At 59.0% G+C, this 22893-nt stretch overlaps 2 protein-coding genes across 2 annotated transcripts; one reads left to right on the top strand and one right to left on the bottom strand.

Moving 5' to 3' along the window:
* Positions 1-46: 46 nt before the first annotated feature.
* PRRG3 (proline rich and Gla domain 3) lies at positions 47-10134 on the bottom strand. The gene is made up of 4 exons (XM_064427126.1): positions 10018-10134; positions 6655-6696; positions 2804-2964; positions 47-2297 (listed from the first exon to the last, which is right to left on the bottom strand). The coding sequence occupies exons 2-4, from the start codon at positions 6659-6661 to the stop codon at positions 1758-1760; spliced, it is 708 nt and encodes a 235-aa protein (XP_064283196.1). The 5' UTR covers positions 6662-6696; positions 10018-10134; the 3' UTR covers positions 47-1757.
* A 4055-nt stretch (positions 10135-14189) lies between these two features.
* CLDN2 (claudin 2) lies at positions 14190-15654 on the top strand. Its single transcript, XM_064427127.1, has one exon. It carries the CDS (start codon positions 14504-14506, stop codon positions 15197-15199), a length of 696 nt encoding a protein of 231 aa, XP_064283197.1. The 5' UTR covers positions 14190-14503; the 3' UTR covers positions 15200-15654.
* Positions 15655-22893: the final 7239 nt, after the last annotated feature.

The raw sequence follows: 22893 nt of genomic DNA, 5'->3' as shown, positions 1-22893 counted from the left end.
CACAACACAACACCCTTTGTGGGAAAAAGCCACCCGGTGCCACTCAGACAGTGAGGGTTTTTTAATAAATACCTTTTTTTTTTTTTTTTGCACAGAAATATACCAAGTTTTACAGAATACAAACTGCAGGGATAATGACCGAGCATCAAAGACAGAGGATGCAGAGCACCCTTGTGTCTCCCTCCGGTGTTCTCTAGCTCTGGCCCTGAGCTCTCTGTCAGCTCTCCCCATAACCCCGACCTGCTGAGGCTGGGGAGGGGACAGCCGAGGTGCCAGCACGTCCTGCCCCAGGAGCAGCCACGCTGGGCAAGCCTCAGCTCTGGGCTGAGGGCACCAGCTGCGAGGGCATGGCTGGGGCCGGGCGGGATGCAGGCCACGGGTGGATGGACAATAGCCTTTTGGTGCTGGTGGAGAGGCTGGTGCTGGGTGAGCACCGGGTGGTGGCAGTGCTGGGAGCTTCTGGGGGGTTGGAGCACAACCCTTGTGTTAATCCATCAGACACGACTGGGGAAGGACAGCCCTGGTGCCTGGACCCTACAGGCAGCTGCCCAGGGAAAGGGGACACTGATCCCACAGCAGAGCACCTGGCTCTGCCCTGCCCTGGCAACACACCCACCTGAGCAGGCTGGGCCCTGCTCCTGACTGCCAAGGCATGGCCTTGTGGCTCCTGCCCCTGCCAGCAGGACTTGCAGGGCACAGCCCTGGACCCCAAACACTCAGCCCACCCAAGAGGTCACCCCGAGTGGGGTCCTGCATTCCACTGTACCTGCTCTGGAGGACAGAGCCCCAAAGAGAGGAGCCAGGCAGGGCAGAGGGGTTTGGGGTAGGGAGAGGGGAGGTTTGGCCTGTCTGCAGGCTCTCTCCTCTGGGGCAGACACCAGGTAGGCCACGCCCAGGAGAGAGGTGAATCCCCATCACTTAAAGCCATGAGACCACAGTTACTCGGGGTCAGAGAGGACCCCCTTGGCCAGCTCTGCAGCACCAGACCCCCAGCTGCTCAGCACCCACAGGGGAGAGCAGAGAGCATCAGGAGAAGGTCCTGCTACTCCAAACTCACTTACCTCAAGTACAAAACCACCACGAGCCCTTTCTCCTTTTCCAAAGAGATCTAGGAGACCAGAGAGCACCTTCTAGCTGCTCCTCCCTGATCACACAGCAAATATCCCTACAGGCACCACAGTGTGGACCGGGCTCCCCACTCCCACTTGGCAACAAATCCACACGGGGGAAGCACCATGTCCCCACAGAGCTGGCCCCACCAACTGCAGGGATGGACAAAAATTTGCCACACCAATCCTGCATCTCCATCACCTAATCAGAGCCCTGAGCAGTAGAACAGGGCCCAGAACATGGGGTGAGGCCGAGCAGCAGCCCAGGGAGGCAGCAAGGCTGCTCTAATCATGGGAAATGTTATGTCTGTTTGAGGGGGAAGTGAGGAAATCAAATGCACCATGGGGAGACCCCCAGGCTGAGCCAGGAACAAGCTGCTGCTCTGCTCTGGCTGCTACAGCACTTACGTGAGTGGGGAGTGAGGGGCAGGAGATGGCTGGCTGGCTCCAGAGCCATCCCACAGCCCTGCCTCACCCCACCTGGGGACAGCTATTTTTGGTTAGGAGGGTAAGGCTATTGTGTGATGGCACCAGATTGTACAGGTGAAATGGAGCCTGACGAACACCAGAAGGGAGTCCCAGGCATGGCGAGGGGAGGGTGGCTGGGTGAGTGTGGGAGTGTGCAGAGGCAGGAGGGAGGCACACCCGCTATTTGCCCGCGGCAGGGGCCGTGGCCACGATCTCTTCGTACTTGGGCGGAGGCTCGTTGTAGGAGACGCTGGTCTCCTCGCCGCTGCTGCTGCTCTCGGGGTGCCCCGTCACCTCCTCGTAGGACGGCGGGGGAGTGGCACTGGACAGTCTGGAGAGGACGGAGACAGAATGCTCTGGCGGGCACAGGGTGCCGTCTGGCTGGGGGGTGCCCGCGGCTCTGGCGTCCCCAGCGCCCCGGCTGCTGCCCTCCCGCTGGCACTGGGTCTCCCCCTGGCTCTGCGAGCGCTCGCGGTACACCATGACCCTGGGCAGGCTGCGGCCCGTCCGGCTGGCCAGGTAACGGTTCTGGGCGTAGGAGGGGCGGTGGCGGGTGGCCTTCTGCAGCTGGCACCTCCAGATGATGAAGAGGGCGATGACTATGAGAAGAGCCACTCCCAAGAGGGGCACCACCACGTACATGGCGTCGGAGCGCTCCGTGCTGTGCCCGGGGTCCTTGACAGAGTACACAGAGCTGGTGTAGCCCTTCCAGAACTCCATCTGTGACAGGAACAGAGAAACAACCATACGTGCTGCAGGTGGGAGAAGGACCCCAACCATCACCAGCAATAACCACTGCCCTCCCCACACCCACAAAAGGGGCAGCCTTTTGGATGTTCCTCACCCTTTCAACCTGGGGTGCTGTGGGACCAACACAGAAGGTCCTGGGAACATCCCCCAATATTCCACAGCAAGCAGGGAAAAATTTATTCCACACCAAGCCCAGCCTAGAGAATCATGGACAACAGCACAGATTTGCCACACCTGCCATGGGAGCACCAGCTCAGCCTGCAGCTGTGGGCAGGGAGTCCTGGCAAAAGCAAGGTGAGGCCATTGCCTGGGAAGGGGAAGCCATGCTGGGAAATGAGGCCACAACATGCTGCTGCAGCCAGAAGAGCACAAACAGAACAGGAGAGGCTGTTCCCCTTGTACTTTCCCTCTGTGTCCAGCCTGCTGAGGTGTGAGCCCTCCCACACGCCCTGGGGAGCAGAGCAGGACACACGCACCGTCTTCTCCTTGTTCTCAAACACCTCCTTGACCTCCTCATAGCTGCAGACCTCCTCGATGCACTCCCGCTCGATGGTGCCCTGCCGGATCTCCTCCAGGAAGCCATTGGCTCTGGGAAAGCGTTTCAGGAGCGAGTGGGCATTCCTGGCCCCCAAGAACACTGCAACACACAAGGCAGAGACATTCTGAGCAGGGACAGCCCCACAGCTGGCTTCTGCCCAGCCAAGCTTTCCAACCCAGCTTCCTGACACCACATGCATTCCCAACACCAAAAACCCAGGGCTACAATCAGGTAGGACAGCAGGTAGGACAGCCAAAGGGACACAGGACTCTTGGGTCTGCAGCACTCGGAGCCCTCCTGTCAGGGCTGAGGTGCTAGAAACATCAGAAGCAGCAGCTGCAGGCACACAGAGCAAATGAGGAAGAGACAAAAGGCTCCAAAAATATTTGTTTCCAACCTTCTGCTCCTGATGGATTTCATCTTTCTGCCCCTTTGCTGCAGGACAAGGGAGAACCCACCAGGAGCGCAAGACCCCACAGGGCTGGGACACAGAGCTGTGCCAGGACACGGGGCCAGCACCGAGAGGGACTCAGAGCCCAGAGTTCAACACAAGAGCCTGCTGGAAGCTGGTGTCCCTGCTGCCAGCTGCTCAGGGGTCATGCAAGCTCAGGTGGCATCAAGGACTCTGTCCAGGCCCCAGAGAAACCACTGTCTTCTCCCAAGCCCAGGAGAACAAGTGCAAACATCCCCAAAACACAGGGACAGCACAGGGGGATATGAGTCGGGGGCCTGAGCAACCTCTCCTCACACAGCAGCACACTCTCATCCCCACTGTGTTTTGATGCCAAGGCCTCACAAACTTCCCTCTGCTCCCAAAGCCTGGGAGACTCCTCAAGTCTTCCCACAGCACATGCAGTCCTGAAGCCAGGCAAAGCAGGAACAGCACCTTCCTGCCTGCACGAGAGACATCAAAGCCTCTCTCCATATCCTACAGGAGGGACACCTCCATGGGTGCAGGAGGGAAGGACCTGCCAGGACCTGCAGCAGCACAGGAGGCAAAGAAGCTCAGAGAGCAGAAACTTCACACAAAACATGATCCTTCCAGGATCCAAACACACATTTCATGAATGAGTGTTTCCACAATGCAGTTCAACAGACCCAGCTGTAGGCTGCTTCCAGCTCTTCCCACCAAGCCACAAAATGCTGCTGCTTCCCTTGGGAAGATGAATCAGTTCAGCTGGGTGATCCACAGGAACCTATTTGCCTCCTTCACCCTCAGGCTCAGTCTTCCACTGGATCATCAAGGTGAACCCATTCACACAGCAGCAGCATCAAAGGAGGCAGGGGGACAGAATCTCCCATCTGACCAGCTTGGTGCTAACAAAATACTGGCTCCACAAGCAAAACAGTCAGTGAAAAGCCACCAACTTCTCTCCTTAGGAGCCTTTTGCCAGGGAGAAAGGCAAGTTTCCTTCTGCTTTACCTTCCATGTATCCTGCTGCTGAAACAATACAGCAAGGTATTTGTGAGAGTGTATCAACAGGGACAAGATCGTGGTGTAAGAAACAACTACTACTGTGCTACACCAGCCTGGGCTTGGTGAGCTGCTGAGCTGCTTTTGTGCTGTGTAGGTGCATTTTCCCCTCGTGATTTATTAATGCCTTCCTTCTGTGAGAGTTTGCAGAGGGCTGAACCATCGAGGTGTGAATGAAGAGCAGCATGAATGATGTGAGTCACAGATTTTCCCTCAGAATCGACTTTATTATGCAAACATTTTTTTTTTTTACATGGACAACCGAAAAAGCATTTTCAAGAGGCACAGAAGGCATGTTGCAGAAGGGCAGGGATCAGCTTGCCTTGGCTTTCACAGCTGGGAAGGGCTATGCTGGCTGGAGAGGGAACAGGCTGGCAGGCTGACTTTGTCTTGAGCCTTTCCAGAAGGAGATGAAATTTTACAAAGACAACATTCATTCTGCAAATGTCCCACACTTTGCTGGAGAAGTCTGGCCTCACCTCCTTTGCCTCCCACCTTGATGAGGCCGTGGTACAAACTCTCCCTCCTTGGCACTTGAGCCTGAGACTCGGATTTCAACTTCCTCAGCACATCTTAGAGCAACAAGCTTGGCTGCAGATCTCACTGTCAGGGTTTTCCATCCCTGCAGAAAGCAGTCACTGGACCCCTTCCCTGCTTTGCCATGCTGAGCTGCCCACTAAGGTAGGAAATAAAAACAGACACACAGGCAGGCAGGTATCAAAAGCACTGTCCCAGCTGCAAGCATGCTGTGACAGAGGTGTGTGTTTTTCCCCACATGCAACTTCTCTCAGGGACATAGAAATGGCAGGAGGGAAGAAACTGAGTCACTGCTCCCTCCCCTTGAAAGTGCAAAGTGGCTCAGGACCAGAGCAGGAAAACCACTGGCCCTCAGGAAAGGAGCCTCTCATCCCTACTGGATCCCCAGCTGACATGAGGAGCAGACAGCCAAGCAGGTCCTGTCCCCAAACCACAGGGCTGAGGGGACCTGCCAATGCCCAGCAGCCTCAGTGCTCATCCCCTGTGCCTCTCCAAGCCTCCCCACACCAGCTGGAGAACCGGTGCTCAGGAAAGATCAGAGCTTTTAGGCAGGGGAAGCAGGAGCAAGGGCTGGGCTCACCTCAGCCCTGCTGGGTTTCCTGGGGTGCTGCTGGCCCCTGGTGGACACCACCCCATGTCTCAGCTGCCCTGCTTTGGGGGGACACCCTGGGGCTGCTGCTCTGGGGAAGGACTGTGGCTGTGCCTGCAGAGGGACAGCCAGGGATAGCAGGGAGCGTGTGGTAGAGAACCTGCCCATCACATCCCCCCTGCACATCAGGGTCACCATGAAGGAGACACTGCCACCACAGGGGACACCTTGCACCACCAGGACATGCTGGTGAGCCAGCACCTGAGCTCTGCGAAGGAGAAAAGGCAGCAGTGGAGGAAGGCAGGGACCCAGCTGGGCACCCTCCTCATTAACTGAAGATTAAAGCAGCCTTTTAAAAACACTGCCTGAAGATCTCTGCTCCCTCCCGCACCAGCACAGCACAGATAATGAAAGAAGGCATACCTGTCATCCCTGGGGTCCTCCTCCTCCCCAGCATGGCTACTGCCTCCACCTTCACAGCAGGCTCTGGTGACACTCCGAGCAGATCCCGAGATCCCAGACAGATCTCTCCATCTCCCCCTTCACTGCTGCCATCCTCCTGATGCTCCCATCACACGCAGCCTCCGTGCAGGCTGCCCAGGAGAGCGAGGAGGGAGGTTTGAGCCCAGCTCTGGACAGACCACACACCCCTCTGCAGCCTCACCAGGCTCAGCCCATCTTCAGTGCTGGCCCAGCACTGCTCTGGGTGTGCCACAGCGAGCTCAGGGTGGGGCTGAGCTCGGCAGCTTCCACAGAACACAGAGCCCCAGTGCCACTGCCACACACGGGGCCCCCAGGGTGGGCACTGGCAGGGTGCCTGCCATGGGCATGAGCAGCACTGCTGATGAGAGATGTCAGCACAGACAGGCAGCCCAGAGAGCCCTGGGGAGGCCCGTCCTGCACAGCAGGCACCACACAGAGACAGAAATGCTGCAGCTCCGGATAATCCCGGAGAGGTCAGACCTTCAGCACCTCCTCTCAACTCCCACCTTGCAGAGGGGAGAGAAGCACAAGTCAGGCCGGACCTCAGACCTCACCCAGGGCCAACAGCTGATGGCAGCTGCTCCCCAGAGAGAATAACACCCCCCAAAATGCACAGGCACCCCTTTCTTGAGAGGTGGCTGTCAAACATCCCCCTTCTCTCCTCCGACACCACCGGCACCTCTCCGCCTTCCCTGGGAGCACTTACTTGCCATGCTGCCTCACTCGGCCAAGGGGGGCTCCTGCCTACCTGCAGGGAAGAAAACAGGACAGTCACTGACAGCTTAAATCTCCAGCCCAGTCTCAAAGCCCAAGCCTCCACCACGCAGGATCAGATTCATGCAGAAAGCACGGTGCTGAGCAGTGGAGCCATGACAGAGCCCAGCCCAGCGGTGCCCCTGCAGAGAGCCCAGGATTCCAGCTGCCTCCCTGCTCCTCAGCTGCTGGAGGGGCTCAGGGCACCCTCAGCTCCCAGAGTGCTGGGGCAGGGCCCAGGGAGAAGCAGGGCCCTTGCAGACCAGAGAAGAAGGAAGGGAGAAACTGGATGAAGGATAGACCCCATTTCTCACCAGCAGACGAGATGACCTGCATGTCAGAGACTGCTGGGAGCAGCCTGGTGCTCTTCCCTCCCACAAGAGATTGATGGATACAGGTGAAGCAATCATCTTATTTTAGAGCAACTTCACAGACGTGCCAGTTCTCACTTCTGCAACTCCTACCCACAATCTGGTTGTTGGGCCAAGCTAAGGGCAGCAGCAAGAGTGACAGAGCTCCCTGCACACCCAGGACAACAGCTCTCCAGCTGGACAAGCACCTTTTGTGCTTCAAAAGCAAAACTGCACTAAACAAAACCCCACAGAAGTTAAACAAAGCCCTGCAGAGGATATCTGCTTGTTTTCCATGCTTTGTCTTCTCCCTGTGCTCAATGCCCCAGGGATCAGAGTGCTGCCCTGGACTGACTATTGCTGTGTGTGACATTTCTGTGGCAAAGCCACAACTCTGTCAGGAGACAGAGGGGACAGGACTGCCCAGCTCCTGCAGGGATTTACTGCAGATGAAGGAGCAAGCATGGTTAGAAACAGCAGGAACTAAACCACACGCTGCTCTCAGGCCCAGGACTTTAGATATCCAGTTATTCCAAAAGCACTTGGACCTGCTCTGCTGGAGTGAGGTGAGGGACAGCACAGAGCTGCTCACAGGGTCAGCAGGGCTGGAAACACACTTCCCCTTTCATAGGAAAGGCAGGCACACAGAAGGGCTGATGCTGCACACCAGCACACCTCACAAGAGCCTCCTTCCAGTGAATGGAGCACCTCTCCCTGCCAACATCAGGCGTGCTGTGCTTTCCAAGGCTCCTACACCCTAAAGTGCCAAGAGGGCGTGCAAGCCTGGAGCTGAATCCAGGGAGAGAAAGCAGCTTCTTCCCAACAGTTTGGGAAGCTCAGGTTGCAAACCTCAGTCTGGAGTTGAAGCAGGAGCGAGGGAAAGCAGCAGAGTACCAGAAGGGAGGGATCTGCTGCCTCCAGTGCCCCACAGCTCAATCCCGCTTCTCTGAGCCCTTCTGGGGGATGTGAGAGGCCTCTGGATCCATGAATTCCCCCACGGGCTCTGAGCAGGGACCACCTGACCCAGTTCTGCTGTCATCAGTTTTTACAAAGAGACCCAAAGCCCCAGGATAAAAGAAAGCTCAGCACAGAGCACATGCCACAGCTTCCACACAAACCCTCCTTGTTACAGGCATCCTCCCCCTCTGACAGACAGGAGAACAAAGACACAGAAAGAAGGATATTCTCACGTCACACATCAGGCAACAAATTTAATGCTGTTTCATTTAATTTACACTCTTTCACTTTCTTCCATGTATCTGTGTCAGCGCACCCAGCACCACAATCAGGGCGCTGCACACAAGCCTCAAGCACAAACAATGCCGGTGAGAAGGGCAGACGTCCCAGACGCTTATTTTTATTTCCACATGCAAATTCCTGGCCACCTCCCCTGGCTCCAGCGAGCAGGAAAAGCCGGAGCAGTGCACACGCTGACGCCAAGGGGAGCAGCATCCCTCCTGCCCCCACGCGAGCCGACAGAAGCCTGAAGCTGGAGGCTGACCTAGCAGACGCCCACCCATTCCCGATCCCCCCCCTGCGGCTTCCCATCCTCTATAAATACCCCATCGATAGCAGGTTGCTAAGGCAACCGTGAGGAGGCGCGAGGGATGCAGCCACGGCAGTGAGGATGCTGCAGTCGCACATTTGTGTCTCCCCCAGGCTCCCCCCATCTCCGCCCCCGCTCCCGTCACTGCTGCCAGAGGAGGAAATCGTGCCGGGAGCGCACGGAGCGCGCCTGGAGCCGGGCCCCGAGGGGCTCCGGGGGTCCGCGCTGGGAGGGGGCAGCTCCTCGGCAGGCCGGGGGTGGCCAGGTGGGGTCGGGGGCCCGCAGCCCCCGGTGACGCGAGGGAGGATGCTGACCGTGCCAGCACCACGCACCGCGCTGCCAGCGGCTCAGCCGGATCCCAGCTATAGTGGGGCTTTTCCGTGCCAAGATCCGCGGCGAGGAGAGGCTACACCGGCTACCGTGACAGGGCAGGAAGGCTCGCCCTGCCAGGACAGCCCGCACACCCCACCCTGCTCCCGGCCGCTGCTCACGCTGCCCAAACCAAGCTCCGAATGATCCCCACCGCGCTCAGCCGCCGAGCCACCACGGCAGGGACCCCCAGGGCATCTGTCACCCTGCAGCAGGGACCCCAGCCCGGGTGGGCAGGGGCTTTCCAGCCCCCCTCAGCCTTCAGAGCCACCCCAAGGCAGAGCCCTCAAGCCTAAGTGTCACCCCACAGCCGAGACCCCCAGCTCACCTGTGACCCCACGGCCGAGACCCCCAGCTCACCTGTTACCCCACTACAGGGACCCCCAGCTTACCTGTTACCCCACTACAGGGACCCCCAGCTCACCTGTTACCCCACTACAGGGACCCCCAGCTTACCTGCCACCCCAAGGCAGAGCCCCCATAGTGGGGTCCCATTCCTCACCTAACACCCCACAGTGGGGTCCCCTAGCTCACCTGCCACCCTATAGCGGGGTCCTCTAGCTCACCTGCCACCCCACAGCGGGGTCCCCTAGCTCATTTTCCACCCCACAGCGAGGTCCCCTAGCTCATTTTCCACCCCACAGCGAGGTCCCCTAGCTCACCTGCCACCCCACAGTGGGGTCCCCTTCTTCACTTGCCACTCCATACCGCAGTCCCCTTCCTCACCTGTCACCCCATAGTGGGGTCCCCTAGCTCACCTGCCACCCTACAACAGAGACCCCCGTGTCACCTGTCACCCCACAGGGGGCTCCCCCAGCCCACCTCCCCGCCTGTGCGGGGTCTTCCCAGCCCCACCCTCCGCCCCACCGACACGTCCTCCTCGTCTCCGCCGTTCGCCGCGCGCCCAGACACGCCGCGCCAGTCCCAGGGCTCGCGGGTCCCCGCTCCGCGGCACCAGCCCGTTCATGCCCGCTGCAGCCCCGCAGCCGCGGCCCCGCGGCTCCGCTTTCCTGCCCGCGGCCCCGCCGCCGCGCCCCGCGCCCCCCGGTACCTCATGGCGGCCCCGCGCCCGCCGCAGCCGCTCCCTCCCGCCGACGGGCAGGGGAGGGGAGGCCCCGCCCCCGGCACGCCCCCTCCCGCCCCTCCGCCAATCACGTCCCTCCGCGGCCCGCGCGCGCCGCCTTCCTCTTGCAATGGGGATGCGGGGCGGGAGTGTGGGCGGGGCCACACGCTCCTCGCCCTGCTCGGGATGGCTCGACAGCCAATCAGAGCGGGCTGCGGCTGCCGGGCGGTGCCGCGGTGGCCGCTGGGAGTCGTAGTCCTGAGCCCCGCCGTGGTGCGGCGGAGCGCGGGCGCGGCCCGGGGGCGGCCCCGGGGGTTGGCCGGGGCTCCGGGCGGGTCCGGCCCCGCTGCCGCACGCAGCGCCGTCTGCCTTCCCGTGCCTGCCTCTTGCCTCACGCCGGCCTGCTGGGCCTGCCAGCATTCCGCGGGTGTCCCGCGGTCACATCCCCTGTCGCCTCCTCCTCTTCATCATCCCTCTCTTCTTCTTCCTCCTCCTCCTCCTCCTCGTCCTCGCTGCCCGAGTCCTCATAAAAGCAGAGGGTGGCCTGCACCGGGAAGTTCTCCAGCAGCTTCTCCCCCACGCTGTAGAGGTGGTCAAAGGCCTTGGACTTGGGCCAGAGGAGCCTGTGAGGGAGAGCCGGGCTGAGCCCCCGCCCGCCGCGCCCGCCCGCCCGCCCGCGGCCCCGGGCCGGGACACCTACCTCACCGGGTGCTGGAAGAACGCCAGCGCTTTGCTGGGACCGCCGTGCCCCTCCGCTGCCCGAGCCTGGGGAGACACAGCCGGGTGGCACCGGGCTCCCGCCGCCCTGTGGGGCACCGGGTGCCCCGCGCCCAGCACACCCCCTGCCCTGCCCCGAGCACCCACAGCCCCACAGGGAAGCTGCCCCCACAGCCTCCCGACAGGCTCTCTGCCAGGGTAATCTCTCCCCCGTGCTCCAGAGCGGGTGCCCAGGCATCCGCTAAGGCCCTGAGGAATGCCCGCGGCCCTTTCCGGGGCCCTGTCCCCTCAGGGCTCGGCCCGGCCCAGGCGCGGGGATGCTCCCGGGGGTGGGCACGGCACAGCCGTGGGACACAGGGTTCCGTGGGACACAGTGAGCCTCTGGGGCGAGAGGCGGGTTTTGTGCCAGCAGGGCCCCCACGGGCAGGGCATGGGGACAGTGCCACACTCACAGCGTCCATCTCCTCCCGCCGCGGCGCGGGTCCCTCCTGCGCTCGGGGCAGCCACGGTCTCCAGAGAGGAAGGGCTCTAGGAGAGAGAGCAGCTTCAGCCCCACAGCCTCACCCCCCGGCCAGCCCTGCCCCAGTGCCAGCCCCCTCTGTGCCACCCACGGCCGCTGGCATCAGCGGTGTCCCCGGCGCCGCAGCCTTCACCCAAACCCAGCCGGAGCTTCCCCATCCCTCCTTCCTCACCCCTGCCCGCCCCACTCCCCCCAGTACCTCGCCCCTTGCTCCAGCCCCGGGGCTGGGCAGGCACTGGCCACCGGCACCCGGAGCCCGTGGGCAGCCAGGCAACAGGCAGCAGCTTGCATGGTGGCAGGAGACGCTGTCCCTTGTGCCACTGCAGACCCTTGGTGGGACACATTTATAGCCCTGCCTCGGCCGTGACTCACAAATTCTTTGGGGCAGGGCAGCGAGGGGCTGGGGCTGTGGGGACAGCGGTGTGAAATTTGTCCCAGTTGTGTAAACAGAGGGCCGGGGGGAGGCTGGGGGCGGAGGGGCTGCGATCTCTGGTGGAAAAGCAAAACACAAAAGGGAAAATTTGGACACCATTTGTGAGAAAATCCCCGGGGGGGAACAGGGGAGGGTAGAGACAATTAACAAGGATGATTAAGTGCTCTTTGTAACCATTTGCATAAGGGAAGTGGGGGAGATGGGAAAGGGATGGGAAATGGTGGGGCAGCATCATGGGCATGGGATTGGGACAGTGCAATGGGCATGGGATGGGACTGTGTGTTGGGCATGCCACGGGCACAGTGTGGTGGGCTTGTGTTGGGGACAGCACAAAGGGCATGACGAGGACACTGATGGGCTACAGTGGTGGCAAGCACAGAGCCACCAGCAGGCAGCTGATGGCTCAAGAGCAGACAGGGAGGGAGGACATGTGGCAGGGATGGACCTCGGGCACTATCAGGGCAATGGTCTTGCTCAGGCACCATCACCCCAGGGAGCTGCCAGATGCCATTTCCACAGATGGCAGAGCAAGCACTTGCCAGTGTTCCCTGCCCTCTCCTTTGAGTTTTTGAGATGTGGACCACAGCAGGAGGGACAGAAAAGCTCCTCAATGTGAGGGTGCAAGGCTGATGCAGCCCCTGGCCCCAGCAGGGCCACTCATCCTGTCCCTGCCCACTGCTCCTGCCCAAGCACTCGAAGAAAAGTGCCACTGGCAAACTGGTCACCTCCTGCTCCTGGGAGAGTTTCAGTTTGGGACAAGGAAAGAAAATAGCAAATGGTCCCTGCTGTAGCTCTGCTATCAGCATCCAAACACTGCTGTCCAAACGCTGGCCGGACCCTGCTCAGCTCCCAGCACAATTTGTCACCAGAGGCCCTCCCTGCCCCTCTCCATCTGTGGCAGCCGGTGAGCAGGAGGGGGCACAGGGCCAGCTCAGCTCTCATTACCTTCCCCATTTGCTCCTCATTTGGGCCAGTAGCCTTACAACAACAAACCCCGTGGAGGACAAGCAGGGCCAGGAAGAGTAAACCAAAAGTTCAGGCTGGCTCTGAGGAGTGGGGAGCTCAACCTGCTGGTGTTTCACTGCCCCTCAAACCCCAATACAGGCAGCATAGCTCACAGTGGACACATGGATGGTGCCACAGTCACCTGCCAGCCACTAAGGCTGTCCAGAAGGATGACAAGAAGCCTCAAACCTGAACACATTAGGTGAACATGCCCCAGTAATTCACAGACAACCAGCAAAGCAAGGCATCCCAGCTCCCCAATCCTTCCCGACACCCAAAGGGTTTAATTCTGATCTGCAATAAGCCTCTGATCCAGGAGATTTGCAGGTGGATTGTGCAAAGCTGTAGCTGAACAACTGCAGCCCCTGATCCCCTGGGCTGGGGCCCTGGCTGCTCACCCTGCCCGAGCAGCCGCCTCCAGTGCTGGGTGCAGCCACCCTGGGTCCCACCCTGCACCTCCAGCCACCTCCGTGAGTACCTCAGAGCTCCCTCCCTCACCCTCCTGCTGGCACCCTGAGCACCCCGAGCACCCCAGGTGTTTCTTTTCCAGCAGCTGAGACAGTGTGGGAGGTCTTGGTGCGAGCACAGGGGAGCAGACGGAAATGTGGAAAACTTTGGTGCCAAGCGTTTGAGGGGCAGCGGGGGGCAGGAGCAGGGGCAGGAGCAGGGGCAGGAGCAGGGGCAGGAGCAGGAGCAGGGGCAGGGGCAGGAGCAGGGGCAGGAGCAGGAGCAGGGGCAGGCCTGGGTGGTGGCAGCATGCTCAGCCAGGAGCGTTCCCAGGGTGAGGGAGGCCACTGGCCGCCGTGCCGGGCTCAGCCCGGTTTCGCAAGGCACCACAGAAGGAGGAATTTTTAAACAAAGCAGAGGGAAAACAAACCAGCCCTGTCCACCACCTCTGCCAACCTCTCCCCGCCCGTGTACAGGGCTGTGGGCGGGAGGTGGCACTGGCACAAAATCCCAGCATGAGCTGCACCCCGAACTGCTCACCCCCCCTCAGGACAGGTCACCCTGCTTGGCTGGCATGCTTCCACGAAGCATCCCAAAGGAGGTGCCAGCCCTGGTGTAATTCTGCCCTCTGTGTGCCTCCAGACTCTCCTGGGGATGCAGGTGTCACTGTCACATGCATCCCTCTCCATCCTTGTCCCCAGCAGCACAGAAGGGCTGATATCCATGGTTCAGTCTCAGGTGGCCATGTCCCTTTGTCCCAAAGCAGCTGGGGGTGGGTCGTGGGTGACTGCAGATGCCTTGGGTGAGCCCCATGCAGATGGGGACGAGGTGCCATCCCCTTTCCTCAGCTGGGGGAGCTTTGGCTTCAGCACCTCAAGTCACTTCCAGCAGGTCCCAAATAAGATGGTGCAGCCACAGCTTTTTGGCTTCCTCAGCTCGAGGCACCACAGAAGACAGGAGCCCCGAGGAAGGCAGTGGGCTTTCCCCAGAGCAGCAGCTGGCTCTCCATCCCTGCCCGCGGCGTCAGTGCAGGGGAGGGTTTGGCGTCCTTCCTGGGCAGCGCTGCTCCGCTCCGGAGCCCGCCTGGGGAGATAGCGGGGGTGAAAGGGCGCCTGGCGCTCCTCCACGGGCTCGGGTCAATCGTTAATCGGGGAGGGATTGCTCTCCGCTCCCGCAGGTAACCTCCCCGCGGCTCCCACCCGCACAAAACCAGCACCCCCGGCAGCGGGGTGGAGCTGCAGCGCTGCGAGCCGAGCCTCTCGCAGGGCCATGGGAACGTGAGCACACGGGAGGGACCTGGGCGACAAGCTGCGAGCCTTGGCTAGCGACAGAGGTGACAGCCAGCCCTCACCATGGTGTCCATGGGGCTCCAGCTGCTGGGCTACACCGTGGCCTTCCTGGGCTACATCGGCACGCTGACGGCCACGCTGCTGCCCAGCTGGAAGACCAGCTCCTACATCGGCTCCAGCATCGTGACGGCCGTCAGCTTCACCAAGGGGCTGTGGATGGAGTGCGCCACGTACAGCACGGGCATCACCCAGTGCGACATCTACAGCTCCCTGCTCAACCTGCCCGCCGACGTCCAGGCGGCCCAAGCCCTCATGGTGAGCTCCTGCGCCGTGTCCTCGCTGGCCTGCCTGATCTCTGTCCTGGGCATGAGGTGCACCGTCTTCAGCCAGGGCTCGCCGGGCAAGGACCGGGTGGCGGTGGCGGGCGGCGCGGTCTTCGTGCTCGGGGGGCTGCTGTGCTTCATCCCGCTGGTGTGGAACATCCACGTGGTGCTGCGGGATTTCCGCAACCCCGTCATCCCCGACAGCATGAAGTTCGAGCTGGGGGAGGCTCTTTACCTCGGCATCATCTCCTCCCTCCTCCTCCTCGTCGGCGGCTTCATCCTGTGCACCTCCTGCCCTGCCCGGGACACCACGGCCGCCTACACCAGCGCCTACCAGCCCCAGCTTCTGGCCAGCAAGAGCCCCCAGCCCTCTGTCAGCCAGGCGCAGAAGACCAAGAGTGAAGTCAATTCCTACAACCTGACGGGATACGTGTAGGGCTGCAGGGGGAACCAGGCTGGCACCTCTCCCGGCTCCCCAGAGCGTCCGGGCTGGCACCAAGGGAGCGCGGTAAGAGCAGAGGGCACGGCAGCATCGCCCTCTCATCTGCTTGGGGAGGGGGGGTTGGCCCCGCTCTCTCCCTGGGATTCTGAGAGCCTTGTGACTGCTCGGAGATCCCAGCTGGTGGCTTACACTGCTGCAGGACCCTGAATCCGCCTTCTGTTCTTTACTCCGCGCTGCCTGCTCGCAGGCAGCTCCTGGCACGGCGGGACCCCAGCCTGCAGCCCCAGTGAACCTGCCTGGAAAGGGGAGTGGGCTTGCGGGAGCGGCCCGTGCCCATGGAGGCATCGCGGCAGGGTCAAGGGCATGTGCGTGGTCTGGAGTCGCTGCTGGGGGCGGGGGGTGAGTGCTGGTTGCAAACCGATGTCGCAATAAATCCGTCTTTCTAGCCACACTGTTTCCGAGCTTTTCTCTGCAGCGGGCTGTGGAGGGGGCCACGATGTGAAAGGTGCCCCTGGCCCCTGCTCTGGCCTGCCTCCCCCACCCCACAGCTGATGGCTTTGTCACCCGGGAGCCCCGGCAGGTGGGAGCGCTGCTGAGGGGGAGGAGGGCCACTCCCGGGCACAGTTTGTCCCTGGGCACCACGCTGGGAGGTTGCCAAGCACCACTAGTGCCAGGGTGCCAGCAGCGACATGCAGAGCTCCCTGTGGGATAATAGCAGGCGGCACCTTCCCTCTGTCCCCCCGGCCCTTTGTGCTTCTGGGAGTGCAGGCGTGATGAGACTGGGGTGCCCACAGGGGGTTCATTGCCCCTTTGTGTGGCACACCCACGTCCCCAGGTGGTGGGCAGCCCTGGCATTCCCACATGCCCATCCCAGTGAGCACTGGCACCCTAGGCAAACATGGTCCCAAGGACCAGGGGCAGCTCCTGCCTATGGTGGAGTCTGAGCAGCCCAGCTCAGCTGCAGAGAGGCCTCACAGGCAGGTCCTGAGCCCCGAGGCCCTTGAAGGGTCTCTTTTGGGAGAAATGCCACCAGTGAGACACTGGAAAGCTGCAAGGGATGGGCAGGCAGGAGCCAAGCGTGTGCTGGGACAGGCTGTGTGGCTGCAGCCCTGCACAGGAACAGCAGCAGGGCATCCACACAGGCTGCTGGTGGCACTGGGGGACGCTGGCACATGCCGGGCCATGGCAGGAGAGGAGGTGCAGGCAGCCCAGCCCCACGGCCCACAGGGAGCAAGAACATTTTAATCCATCTGCTGCACCACTGCCCCAGGTGAGAGAACCCCTGCTCTGCTGTGCCACAGCACAGGGCCACCCAGAGACCACCCCAGGAGACCTTGGTCTACCTGCTGACCCCTCATAAAGCAATTTAGATTAGGCCATGGAGAGGAAAGGACCATGTTCCCCACTCAAACGTCACCACCGTCACCCTTGCACCAGTGAAATCATGTTTGCTGTGGGGTTAGCACGCTCCTGATAACGTTGGGTCACGCTTTCTCCGCTCCTCAGAGAGCAAGGAGCTACACAGGGACCCATCCCCAGGGTTCCACTCGCTGAAGGGGACCAAGGTGGACATCCAGTCAAAGGCCAGTGACTCCATTTCCATGGCCAAGGGACAGAGCACAAAGCACAGAGTCAACCCTGGACCAGCTGACTTATTTATTCCTGCCCTGGGGAAAAGAGTGCCCTGGGTCATGCAAGAGGCTTAACCTGCTGGTGCAGCCCCCCAGGAGATGCTGCAAGTTCTGAGGGTCCTTTGGCCATAAACGTTTTTGGTTTTTGTTTTTGGTTTTTTTTTCTGGGCAGCTGGTGGAGAGAGTGGGAGAGAAAATAGTTGGCACAAAACGTCACACCTTAAAGAGGAGGAATTCCTGGGCACTGGGTCCTTGCCCCTCGCCTCCCACTCCTGTCTGCGAGCAGAGACTGTGCTAATTAAACAAAGGGCCATTTGAAACACTCAGATCTTGATTAATGCTGGGCTTATTAATGCTTTAATTCAAGGAGCAGAAGAGAAGCTTTCCCCAGAAGGAGAAAAGCAGCTGGCACGGGCAGAGGCAGGCAGGGCTCAGAGCTGGGGTACAGAAACACCAAAACACTGGAACAGGGACCAGCCTTTCCCCAGGCCCCCGGGCCACCAGCCCTGCCACAGGGGAGCCCCTGCACTAAGCAGTGGAGTTCAGGGAGGGGAACATTTCTCCCCTCCAGCTTCCCTGGCCTTCAATGCAAATGAACCCAGCAAAGTGAAACCTGGCTGCGGGGCAAGGCAGGTTGACACAGATTTTCCACTTGGGAAGGAGGATGGGAAGGGAGGGGAGGACACTGGGTGCACAGCTGTGGTGGCAGTGGTTATCTCTGCATCACGCAATAGCCATGCTCCTCATTATTGATAAAGCAGGTTCTTGAGGGCAGCCTGGATGTCACCCAGCCTAGGGACAGGGAGAACAGGAGCCCAGACTGCCCCGGGGCAGCTCTGCTGGTGGTGAGTGTGAGTGAGGGGATGGAGCCCAGCCAGCCAGCACAGAGCCAGCCCCTCACAAGGCTCTTGCCCCTCACTAGCTCAGTGGCAAAAGCTGAGGGTGCTCCAGGATTCCCTGCAGGAAAGGCACAGGGGAGCACAGCCAAGTTCAGGACACGATGGGGGAAGCAGGGGTGGGCAGAGGGCCGGGTGGGGAAGGGCTCTCTCCATCTCAAGCCCCCCCGCCCTCACAGGCAGTGTGGTGGAGTGGGGAGCCTTGCAGCCCTCACTGGAGGGCCAGCTGCAGTGACTAATCCCCTGCCATAAGGAAATGAGTCCTTCCCCTCTCCTCTTTCCCCCCTGCATGATGCCTCAATGGAAGGAACAGGGCAATAAAATAATGTGCCCTTATCTTCAAAAGTGATAGAGGCACTATAAAGTATATACTCAGTACACCCCAACCCGGGATCAGGAACTGCAACCTCACCAGCTGGTCATGAGAAATGTGCAGAAAGTCACAACTTCTTCCAAAGAGGGAGCAACACAGCCCATCTCCAAGGGCCCTGCACCCAGCCCTTGCCCACCAAGCACTGCCCCAGGTGCAAGCAGAGCCTCTTCTCGTGCAGAGCACTGGGCAGGGATGCCCAGGTGAAAAAGGGCACAAGTTTGCCCTAGACCCACCAGGATCACACACCTCCTTCCTCCCTGGAGCCCTCCAGGCAAGCAGAGCTCCTTCTGGCATTCCCAAACTGCTGCTCATCTCTGCCTAGCACAGCTGACCTAAAGCAGCAGCAAATAATCCATGCAAACTCTCTGGGGAATATCAGACCGCGTGCTGGGAGGGATCATCTCTGCCCACAGCCCCCAGGAATTGCTCAAATAGGAGAGGTGGGAGGGGGAAGGAGGTTCAGGCCAGGTTCTGAAGGGCTGAGGCACTTGGAAAGGACCAGCACATTCCTCCACCCTCTCCCCAGCCACAGCACACTCCCAGCTGCCTCCCACACTGTGTCAGAGCCTCCCGGCCCCTCAGCAAGCCAGGGCTGATATGGAAGATTGCCCATGGCTCTGCAGCAGCCTTTTTGGGAGCAGCAGAGGATACACAACCAAAAGGGGCTGCTCCAAACACCCCAAATCCTGACTGCCAGGCTGGGCTCAAATCAAGTACTGGCAGGAATGGGAGAGGCCTTCCCTGCCCCAGCCCCTGAGCCCAGGAAGGAGCCTCATGGATTCACCTCTGGGTGTCTGTGGTGCTCACTGGCAATTGCACTCACATTTCACTCCAAAGGCTGCCTGCCCTCCTGGAGCCATGGGGATGGCTCTGTCTGGAGTCAGGGCAGACATGGGCTGTTGGTGCCCAGCTCTTCTGCTCCTGCTGGGAGACCTTGCACTGGAGGTGAGGAACAAGCTCCTCTTTGGAGAACACCTTCCACCAGGGAAAAAAGGTGCACAAACTCATGGCTGTCCACAGCCTCCCAGGTGAGACCTGTTTAAAGGCACGTTAAAGGATCTTGAAGGAAGATATGAGGGCAGAATGAACTCCATGACACTGCAGGGGACAGAGGCCTTTGGGTGCACCGAAGGAGATTGCTAGAAAGCACCTTCCTGTTTGAACAACAGCTCAGAAATCTATCAGGAGGGTTATAAAAGGTGTTTATCTCAGAAAAGCTGATATCCGTGGAGAGAACACGGAGGTTTGATCTTCCAGGTGTTGCATTAACATCACAATCAGATTGTTCCATAATAATTGGAGTCTAATCTCTACTGGAGGAGCTTCAGGTTAGTGATCTCAGCAAGCCTCATGTACATGCAATCTGTAGCAGCAAAAAAAGGCTTTGTAGTAGAACCCACTGCAATTCAGTGAGCAGGGCATACTTCTGTAGTGGTACAAACATAAGGTCTTCCACAGATTTTACAGAAGTATTGGAAAACAACATAGTCCATCTCCAAAATCTGCCAAAATCTGCTTTGGAGAAGTGGTGTAGAGAATTGCAGATAAGTTGTGATGGTTCCACAGCACCATGCTGGACAGAAGAGAGGAAGACCAGAGGATCCCAAACACCTTTACATGGACAAACAGAACTGCAACCCTTTAGCAAGTCTAGAGAGTCATCCCAAGCAATCCCTGCCATCTGTCACCTCCATACCTGAGGGCACCAACATTTTGGCAGCTGCTAACAAAGGGTCATACCTGGAAGATGCTCAGACCCCAGGCACAGCTGAGCCCTTCCAGGCTCCCTGCTAAGCACCATGAGTCTGGAAGAAACAGATCTCCCCATAAGCAGAGAAACCAGTCAGCTTTGGGGCTGCCTTTTAACTCTGCTCAGGATTTCAGGGTGTGCTTTGAATGAAGTTTTTCCCACACTGACAAGCTAATCTTTGCCCAATTCAGGTGTCTTTTTTCACAGAATTTACAACACCCTCTATTTCTGGGATGTCCAGCCTGCTGAAAAGGGCTGAAAGCAGAACAAGACTCACGTCAGAAGCAGCATGATTGCCTCAAACTCGCTTTCCCAGAAAAGCTGTCTCTCTAGGCTTCTCAGGTCACTGGAGCAAAGTCCCACAGTACCAGCTCTACCGGCAGGCGCTCCCAAGATTTCTCCAACAGATGTATTTTCATTACCTACATTTTTAGCCCTTTCCTTTTGAGGCAGTGGGCACAGTTTCAGCCTTCATATTTTTGGGGCATAGAAAAGCTCAGAGACTCTGCAGGCATTACAGAGCTAAGGGCAGACCTCAGCTATCTCTAGATGCAGCACTGTGATGCTGGCATGCCCTTTGAACAATTCCAGTACACTTTTACAGGAATGAGGGCACTGCTCTTTGTCTCTGGTTCTTCCCCACTGCCACAGAAGCCTGGCACACATCTCACCGACCACTGGAGCCTCTGATCCTCCCACGACTGAGCACCTCCTCCTCAGCCTTCTGCCCTTCCCAAACACCCTTTATGTTAATGTTTCCAGATTGTGAACTGGCAGGATGGGGCAAGGCTCACTCCACCTCCATGCTGCCTAGGGAGGTGGCAGGGGAGAGATATCAAGGAGAAAACAAATTAGCTCCTTGTTTCAGGGCAAGGAGAGCAGACTTTGGGTCCAGGGACATCCTCAGCAAGGGGAATGACCCCTCTGTTGCAAGGCAAAGCCCCTGGAAGTGGCTCCCAGAACAAAGTCCCCATAGCCCAGCCCAGGGAGCTGCCAGGATCCCGCTAGCACACAATAAATTTCCACCCCCCTGGGCAGACCTGTCCTGTAGCTGACACCCCAGGGCCTGCTCACAAACAAGGGTCTTGCGGGGGTTATGGCCTCCTTCCCAAAGCTGAGGGAGTCCCATCTGCTGGGTGACCAGCGTGCCAAGGGGCTGATTTCTGCCTTGGCATTCTGCAGCTGAAAACTGTTTTACCTCACAGGTCATAGGCAGATGCAGCTAATCCACCCAACTTCAGTACTGAAGTAAGAAAAATAAAAATTCTCATGGGGAATAAAAGGGTGCAAAAGCAGTGCAAAACACAGTGCAAAGGCAGCCCAGCCTTATGTGAGGAGACAAGTTTCCCTCAGCTGTCCCCGAGTGCAGCTGCCCTTTCCCATGGGAGATCTTTGCACAGCAGAGGGAGGCTGCCCAGGAAATGCAGGACTAAAGCTCCCAGTTCAGTGAGGGGATGAAGAGACCCACAGTGCCTTCAGCAGCTTGGGCTGAGGGGAAACACACCACTGCTCTTCCCTGGCTCCTTGCACCACTGCCTGCTCCTGCACACCCCCATGCAATGCTGGGACCAGGGGCAGGACAGGCTGGGTCCCCCAAGCCTTGCCAGGGATGCTGGCTGCAGCCCCAGCACTTCATGGGGCACAGCATGGTGCTGGCACAGTGGGCACTGGGAGCTCTGGGAGGAGAAGGCTTTAGCAAACATCCTTATCTCTGAAGATGCCTTTCTGACCTCCTCACTTCCAATATGTGTTTATCTCCACTATAAACTTAATCCCCCAAACTGCTCTGGCAGCAACTCCTGGCACAGGCATCCTCGAGAGAGTTTTGAAAGATGCAGAAGAGAAGTGCCAAGTTTCAAACCCAGCTACTCTGATACCAGTTTATCCAAGGAAAATTAATAGCTGCAGCTTGCCAAGCTACATCCATTTAGGAAACGTTCCATCACAGAACTACTTCGTGTGTTATTTCCTCACACTGGGGAAAACAAATCAGCTCAAGAAATGCCAGAAGACCCATGTATTGCTGTAAGGAGCATATATTTTTATCTTGCTGCTGATGTCAGACACAGAGAGGTGAGAATATGAAGCCTGCTAGCTGTTCACAGGCTGCTGAACGCTTCCGCAGGCTCACGGATCTCTGCTGATGGATGCTTGCATCAAAGCTGGCCTTTGCTCACCACCTCCTCATTCAGCAAAGCCCATTCCTCTCACCAACTCCTGAGTGTCTGTTTTCTGCACATCACTGTGCTGGGCTTGGCTGGGCAAACTGAATTTCCTTCACAGCAGCTGCTGTGGGGCTGGGTTTGGTTTAGTGCTGGGAGCAGGGCTGATAACCCAGGGATGCTGGAGCTCTCCCTGAGCAGGGGTTGCACACAGCCAGGGCCTGTCCTGCTCCTCACCCTCACCAGGGAGGAGCTGGGGGGACACAGCCAGGACAGCTGAGCCCAGCTGACCCCAGGGATACCCCAGACCTTGTGGCATCACCCCCAGCACACAAAGCTGGGGGAGAAGGAGGAAGGGGGGGCATTCTGGGTTTGTCTTCCCAAGTAATTGATGGAGCCCTGCCTTCCTGGAGCACCTGCCTGCCATGGGAGGCAGTGGACGAATTCCTTGTTTTGCTGTGCTTGCATACACGACTTTTGCTTTATTTATTGAACTGTCTTTATCTCAACCCACAGGTTTTCTCACTTTCACTTTTCCAATTCTCTCCCCCATCCCACTGGCAGGGAGGGAGTGAGCGGCTGCGTGGGGCTGAGTTGCTGGCTGGGGTTAAACCATGACAATCACTCATACATGTTCTCTTTTCCCTGGGTGGCAGGAATAAACCAGGAGGCAGGTTTTAGCCCAAGGGCTTGACACACGCCATAAAAAACTCTGGGGATGTCTGTGAATAATCTTCTGAAAAATAAGGTCAAGTATGTTAGGGATAAAGTTCAGATCACAGAGCTACTTAAATGGGAGGGAATAAAAAAAGATGCAAAGAGGAGGAGCAGCAGCAGCTAAGATTACGCATATGTGCCGTGAAGAACATTGAGATC

This window comes from Passer domesticus, chromosome 7, assembly GCF_036417665.1.
Source record: "Passer domesticus isolate bPasDom1 chromosome 7, bPasDom1.hap1, whole genome shotgun sequence".
Classification (NCBI taxonomy): domain Eukaryota; kingdom Metazoa; phylum Chordata; class Aves; order Passeriformes; family Passeridae; genus Passer; species Passer domesticus.
This window is presented reverse-complemented; position numbering and strand designations above follow the sequence as displayed.

Coding starts and splice junctions, on each gene's coding strand:
- PRRG3 (XM_064427126.1), bottom strand. Junction 2,298..2,803: donor TTGAGAACAAGGAGAAGACG/GTGCGTGTGTCC, acceptor TTCCTGTCACAG/ATGGAGTTCTGGAAGGGCTA.
- CLDN2 (XM_064427127.1), top strand. CDS start 14,504: ATGGTGTCCATGGGGCTCCAGCTGCTGGGCTACACCGTGGCCTTCCTG.